Consider the following 8,434-nt stretch of genomic DNA (forward strand, 5'->3'; position numbering starts at 1 on the left):
ATGTACATATTTTGGACAAATAAAGAAGAAATGATAGGAATTTTCAACAACCCCACAATCACACAATGGAGACTCGGCAATATTCTTATCATATAAATCAGATGCAAGAGAGCTACAATTGGTTCAAAGTCTGGTATGCATTATTTGGTCTCTTCGCTCACCATAGTAGAAGAAGTTCGGTATATTTGATACTTCACTTTTAAGACTGCTCTTAAAATCGGCAAGCGTAGGAGCATTCTGGGTTTGAACTGGAAGGGCGTTGAAGTCTCTTATTACAGATGGTAGAAAGGATTTATAGTAAAAATCTGTGCGTGATCGAATGGTCTGTATGTCTTGGGCATTCCTTAAGGGATGTCGATGTTCGGAGCCAACAGAAGAAGGGACAAGATCAGAGAGATAGTCTGGAGTGAGATTATTTTTCATTTTGTAAAATAAGATAAGTTTATGATTGTATCTCCTTTTTTCTAAAGTTTCCCAGCCAATTTCAGACATAAGATTGTCAATAGAGACGAGTTTGGTTGTTCCTGTCACTATTCTTGCGGCTTCATGTTGAATTTGTTCTAGTTCCGTTTTTTTTTCTTATTTAGTACAGTTATCAAATAAGACATCACCGTAGTCAAGGATAGGTATAATAAATGAAAGGCAGATGGTTTCAAGAGACTTCCGGTTAAGTGTTAATTTAAGTTTAATCATTATATTTATCTTTTTCTAGGCTTTAGTTTTAGTGTAATCAAGATGTGCCTAGGTGTTTATGATAATTTACTTCATTTAATGGTTGACCCTGCATAATAATGGACGGATGAATTACTTGTCTTGTTTTACGGGATATTAACATTGATTCAGATTTTGAAGGATTAAATTTGACTTACCATTTTTTTGACCACCTGTCTATTGTTTGCAAGTCTGTATTTAGAATATTTGAAGCTGATAGCGGACCTTCAACAATAATGAATAGACTAGTATCATCAGCGAAAAGTCTGATGTTTGCTTTGATATCAAGAACAATGTCATTTATATATATTAGAAAAAGAAGTGGCCCGAGTATGGATCCTTGAGGGACATCAGCATTTATATAATTATCAGAAGATGTATAACCTTTAAGAACAACTCTTTGTTTTCTGTTATCAAGATAGATTTTTTAGGCCTATATTTATTTAGTTCCGCCCATTGTTTTCTCGTTTAGGGCACACGCATTTTTTTACTTGGGGACCATATGCCGCTTTTCATGGAATGGCACTAACGTGTCACATTGAAGGTTCCATGATAACCGCCATATGAACACATCTGCGGATGTTTCAAAATTCTAAATTTTACCAGTTCATGTTAAATGTTGAATTCTGCTTAAGCCGGTGCTAGGGGGCGTGGACGGTAACTTGCACTTTCAAGTACCGTCCATGAACAGGCTCAATCAAACCGAGCCTGCAACATTTTCAATTTTGCCGTGTTGGGCTTTCTTTAGGGATTCTGTATTTATCTATCCTATAATCCTCAGTGGAGTTCCTTTAATATTCAACATTTGAAATACATTTACAAATGTGTATTTTCTTAAAGATAAAGAATCATTCGCACCTTAATGATTTATTGTTGTTGTTGCTTTTTTTGTCTTATTGCTTTAAATAAATCTATTGGGATTTTGAATAATTTCTATCTCAATGAATTGAATGACTATTAATCTCGATAATATTAGTAGTTATAATGATTACTTAAAGCACACGAATTTCATTATTATAGGACGTATACATAAGATTTAATCATTCTAACTTTTTCAAGTTTTATTTGCAATTTGGCCTCAACTATTATTTAAGTATACATAAAATAGAATTCATTATTAAATTCATTTTAAGAAGGACTTGAAAAATTTCGTTTATAACTCTTTTTCAGTTTTATCTTCTGTAATGAAATTAATTACATAACGCAGCTTTATACTGAATAAGAACACTAAAAATTAATATTGATTCTGTTTAGGCTTTAAATCCATCTAGAAACATTGGAATTCCATTTTATGATTAGAGTTCTTCATGCCTGATTTCACCTATCATAATTGATCGAGATTCAGACTGGTTTTCAAACAGTTTTTGCAAGAACTGCTGTAGATAACTGTGTCCGACTAATACTGCCATTTTTATATTACCTTTTAACATGTCTATTGCATGCAATTGAATAGATTAATATTTAGAAGAAAAACATACAATTGGATAACTTGAAATTTAAACACGATTGTCAGTCGGATGAGTGGAAATAGCTTTATATTAAAGAATGCATTTGAATTTTAGTTTATCCGAAAAGAAATAAAAAGGTTGCATATTGTGTAAAAATTGCAATTCTTGTAACAACTGTTATTATTTTCTTTGTTCATTTAAAATCTGTAGGCCGTACTGAAAATAAGTAAACATGTTCTCTTTTCTGTGTTAACTTTATATGTTGCCTTCTCAAAATAAATTGTATCTAAATATTTTATCATTATCATTATTGTTAATATGTTATGTATGTGTGCACATTTTAGATCGATTCAGTCGGTTTGACTTAATCTTGAACACTGCAAGTCTGTATATTGTTGCATCAATGATCAGAAAATTTGATTTTGTTTTCGGGGTGTGGGAAAAAGTTAATGAAAATCTATGATGCCGTTATGCTGTTAATCAATTCAGGGATTAAATTAATACATGCTATTCTGTTTAAACGAAGCCTTTGAATGTTTTCTGTTCCTGTTTAATGATTGCTCTCTATTTATGATTGACTTTGATTTTCTGTATCTTGATACGTAATTGCAATATTTTATCACCCCTTTGTTAATGATAAACCAATCTCATAAGAAATTTATTGACATCCATGAAATTCTTACTGAATAAGTCTAATTTTAATTAAAGAATGAATAAACTGGATGGAAGCTGTGTTCCTTATGCCCGTTTTTTAATGTCGCTATATATATATTCTTATGACAATCTATAGTGTGTAGAATTTTAAACATAAAATATCTACTTCGTGTGAAGTCAAAGCAAAACCACTATTAAGGTAATATGGTGATTTTCAAGATAGAACTAATGAAAGAAACCTAAGGTCCCTCTCCGTGCATTATGAGCTAGTTGACGGCATCCTTATATATAAGAATCAAAACTCTCTGGCGGAATTCGGACCCGTAGTGCTTAGGAAGAAGGGACTTGAAATCAACAAACGTAACCACTTTACCATAAACGTCTCTGTTTCACTATATCTATTTCCTTCTATATATGCAAATTATGTCAGTTTTAATGCCTGCGTCCAAGAAAATTATGTAGATAACTCACTGAGACGAATTTAATTTCCGCTTTTATCATTACTAAGTAAACCGCTTTATTACAAGATTAAGCAAGAAAATCAAGTCAAGTTTTATCAAGTTTACAAATGGGATTTCGTTTTTGTATTATTGTAAGTAATTAGGAGGTTTCGCCTTTGATTGAGATACGTTTATCCCTTGCTATCTGCTGCTTATAAGGAGTGTAATTTGACCAAATCTTGGAACACGGGTTAAAGTGAAATGTTCACGTTATTGAGGGTAGATAAAAGTGTGGAAAACAGTCGATGAGATTGGTGAGATACAACATCATTTCTTACTTTTAATACACCATACCAATTTATATATTTAAAGAGATAACACAAATCAAATTGTAGTGGTCAATTAAGCTATGTCAATGATTTAATGTTGTTTACATTTTTATTGTGTTTTATAAAGATTTGCAGACTTGAGATGATTAGGCTTTTTTGTTAACATAAACACAACCTGTCATATTTTTAGGTGTAGTTATTGTAAATGAAATGATGTGTATACAAATTAATCAAATTGAATATACATTCCCAAATATCATATCAACATAGACATGTTATATTTCTTTGGTGAATTATTTAAGCTGAAATCAGATGGTACATGTTCTTACAAAATGGAAAACGCTTATTTCAATGAGTGAAAAGACTACTTGTGTAAAATACGTCTGACATCACAGCTGATGACAGACAAAGCTTAAATGTTATAAAAATGGAAAAACACGATTTTCATTTTGTATGTGTCTAACGTCGATGTACAATTATATATAGTTTGTATCGATCTTAATGATAAGAATTAAGTACAATAAAAAATGCATTTCTTGTAACTTCATTAAGCATCCGTTCCGCATAAGACAAAAAATAAATGGAAAATTCGTATTATTTATTAATACAAAAATTGACGACACTCACTTGCGAGTTCGTATCTCAAAGAATATGTTTCAGCTTCATCAATTTGAAACCGTTTCTTATAATCTGCCGATACTTAAGCTTTTAACCTATCATAATCATTCATTCAAATAACAAACAGTAAAAATGATGACTACGTGGCACGCAGAAAAGGATGTGCTGGTGACTGTACTAGATCCTTGCAGCCTGATCATCTGAAAAAATAACCAGTATGTATCGTAAGTACTTGTATCAAATACAAAATTTTGTTTTTATCATTTGATATATTGTATTTCAAGAAATGAATTTTATGAAACTTACGTGATAAAAAACTGGAAAAGGGTGCCCTCGGAGAAATTAATTACGACAACATTTACACGAACTTACAGACTAGGTTTGATTGAGTCTGTACAAGTTATGCTTTGACTTTAACACAATAATCGAAAAGATTAAAGGATGGTATTAACATCATGCTGTTTTAGATATTAAACATTGCATATGCCGAAAGTTACTTGAAGTTTGATTCTCATCAAGAATTCTAATACAAATAAGCATTTGTAATATTAATAAACATGTAAATGCACGAGGCGAATCAATTTAACTTGAAACATATGGACAAGCACATTTCAGCAATGCGTGTCGCGTGCAAAACTAATCTGAAAATATCGGATTGTTGCTTTTTTAAATACATGTACATTGCCAACTGAGCCCATACTTGCCTTGCGGACACAATTTCAATAGATGAGAATTTGTGATAAAGTGCAAGATTATTGTTAAGATTAATAAGTATCTATGAAGTAATGCATAGCAGAAACATCTAGAAGCAACCTAAACTGTTATCAATTATAGCAAATTAAATTTATTCAGTTAAAAGTATTCGAATTTATTCTTTCGCAGTGTACCTTAGTAAACCTTAACCAAGAAAACAATTTGATGATACGACATAAAAAAAATAAATTCATTCGAGAACATGGTTGTAGTAAATGTAGTAAAATGTGTCGTGTTATCAGTTTGACTAAACGCAGGTAAAGTGATTTTACTCACGAAACAACGCATGCAGTATGAATCAAAGAATTCTTAGCACGTGATGAATTGCGTGCATACAATCCTGATCAATATCATGAATAATAGTTGCATTGTCTGTGAGCAAAATACGAAGATAAAATTTGTTTTTTATTTGTAGTAGAATATACAATAAAAAGCTATCTTTTTATTATTATTATTATTATCATCGCATGATAAGCTATTTGTCTAACCATTTAAATTGTATTGCTTTACCTTACTTGCAAAAAGGGAATTTATATTATTAATTTATATTAGTTGTAAGCAACGTTCCGTTGCACTCTAATGCGAAACAATTATGTCAACCTCTAATTTTATTTTGTATGTAAGTATGCGCCTATCTTAATTACGTTAAAAATGGAAATCTTTCATGCTTTACAAAACTTACATACTTACGCGACATATTTAAAAATGCGGATGACATACATGGTATTGTATACAAAGTATTGTTATTTCTTAATGAAAAACATGCGTTGCATAAAATATTTGTATCTATTTTAAATGCAATGCAAGTAAATGAATATTAACAAAACGTAGTTTGAAATAGTTTACGTGATGATTATATTTAAACATACCTCCAACTTTCAAACAAAAGCAAATATCCTCATGCTGATCTATTGCCAAGAAGAACATGTCACATACCTGTATCTCTATTCATTTCGTATTATATTATGCTACACTGCATCTAGAATGCACATATATACAGAAGGACATATTAAATATAGATACAAATTATGAAAATCTGGAAACGATGAGATTCGCCGGGAACAATGTAAAAACAAAGCATGTACAATTGTGTCTATTCACGAGAAATAATGAAGGGGGCTACATCAATTTATACAACGCAGTATTCAATCTTCTATGCAAAATTTACTTTAATCAATGATCCCAAAGGACATTTAATACAGCTGTTACAGAAAACTATAGTTAAAAAACTATAACTATAGCACAATATATACGACTGCTTAATATGAGAAAAAAAATATTTGTATGAAAAAGCAACAGGAATGAACATCTTTGCCTTTAGCGGTTTACCATTAAATGTTTTACATTTACTCGTAATTATACTTCTGATAATAAACTAACTTTTATAATGATATTGGACAAAGCAGCAGTCCTTTTAATCAACTTGTGCTTATATATCACCAAACAATCATCACAGAAAAGATGATGATTTCTTGAAAATTCGAAGACCCAAATTTACATTTAAGTGGTACTCTTTCCATATTAATAATCATACATCAGCTTCGTAATACATGTTTCCTTCAATAACTGTTTGAGAAGGTAAGATACTTCAATTATATCGCAAAAGATATTAGTTAATTAAAAGTATTTAAGTAAAATAGTGAACTTTTCTATATATTCATTTCCAATATCAACCTATTTTGTGGGGGCACATAAGCTGGATCAATATATTACGTTATTTCCGCCATTCTGATATATCTATGTTATTCTTGTCGGAATCGTTGCTGCCCATTTGTTTATCTAATTTATTATTTTTAAATGTGATCTTTAAGTTTATGAATATTTCCGGTCTCATGTCCATTGGGTGATAATAAGTTAGGTCGTCGTTGATGGCGTAAATAATAGATTCAATGACATAAAACCTGCAATGTTGGGAAAGTTTCCCTTCTACTATTTTTTATTCTAACGGACCTTCCTTACTTTGAATTACAATTTATCTTAATTTCAAGTTATTTTTGTATAAATGACATACATATTATATAAAAGCTCCATGATATATATATCATCATATGTAAAAAGTAAGCGACATCTAAAATGTGGTTTACGTTGAGAAATGTGATTTGACAGATAATTTGAAATAATATTATATTAAGGTTATGTGATATTTATATGACGTGGGAGAAACATAAGTTGCAAACTACTCTATACAGACACTGTATGTTTTGTGCACATTATATAGGATCAATGTTAGTTTATCATGATAAAATGTCATTTGTCTCTGTAACAAAGTTATGTAAGAAAAATAGGAGTGCACCTTTTTTTTTGTTTGCCGAAAAGAGACCATGCAGACATTTTTCGTCCAACTCTGGGACTATCATTCAAATCATTTTTAGAAAATCGAAAAAGAAGTATTTCATGTCATAATTTTAGGAATTATATAGGGAACAAGTGAAAAATGTGTCATTTTTTATATGCATCAGTTTATTGTTTTTTTTAATGACAATTACTTGTACAGCTGTTAAAAGGATTCACGGGAAAAGGAGTTAGAGTTACGGGACGAAATTACAGATATAAAATGTCGAAGCATGAGGGACAACTTGTTGTTTTTTAATTTGCCTGAAGAAAAAGATGAAAACTGCGAGCAGAAAGTTCTTAACTTTATTGAAAAGGAGATGAAAATATTGGACGCCAAAGAAAATATAAAACTGCATCGAGCTCATAGACTTGGCGTGTACAGAAGCACCAAAGTTCGCCCAATTGTTGCTAAATTTGCATATTTTCCGGACCGAGAAAGAGTTAGAGCTTCCGCAAAAACCTTATCAGGTACGCACTTTGGTGTCGCAGAGCAATTTCCTAGGGAGATTATGGAAACAAGGCGAAAACTGGTACCAATCATGAAAAAGGCCCGTGATGAAGGAAAAGAGGCGTATATTAAAGTAGATAAATTGTACATAAATAAACAGCTATATCGTGGACATGATTAGGAGTCACAAGAGGGTGTCATCAAGTGTTTATCATAGAATGTTGAGGGACTTTCTAAAGTTAAGCGATCATCTAACGAATTTATTGGAAAATGATGTTATATGCTTCAGTGAGACTTGGACGAATAAAAGCTCAGTTATTGATCTTAATGGATATCACAAACCGATTCATTCTTATAGACGATTTCAGCATAGACGTACTAAGCGCTCCAGCAGTGGTCTTATCATATATATATAAAATTCCATAAGAAAAGGTGTTAAAATGGTCAAAAATGACATTGACTGTCTGGTATGGTTAATATTTGATAAATCGTTCTTTCGCATAGAAAATGACATTTATTTAGCAGTTGTATACATTGCACCAGAACATTCCCCGATTCATGATAGGTACGATGAAGATATTTATAGGCACATTGAAAATGATATAAATATATTTAGCAATAAAGGAAAAATATTCATTACTGGAGACACTAATTCGCGCATTGGCCAGAAAAGTGATTATATAACATATGATAGACATA

General features: G+C 31.1%; 1 protein-coding gene across 1 annotated transcript; it reads left to right on the forward strand.

Annotated features, from left to right (window-relative positions):
* Nucleotides 1-7,517: 7,517 nt before the first annotated feature.
* Nucleotides 7,518-7,916, forward strand: LOC132727670 (uncharacterized). The gene has a single exon (XM_060713236.1). The coding sequence runs from the start codon at nucleotides 7,518-7,520 to the stop codon at nucleotides 7,914-7,916; it is 399 nt and encodes a 132-aa protein (XP_060569219.1).
* The last annotated feature ends 518 nt before the right edge of the window (nucleotides 7,917-8,434 follow it).

Source organism: Ruditapes philippinarum, unplaced genomic scaffold (genome assembly GCF_026571515.1).
Source record: "Ruditapes philippinarum isolate M1 unplaced genomic scaffold, ASM2657151v2 ctg278_1_1_1_1, whole genome shotgun sequence".
NCBI lineage: Eukaryota > Metazoa > Mollusca > Bivalvia > Venerida > Veneridae > Ruditapes > Ruditapes philippinarum.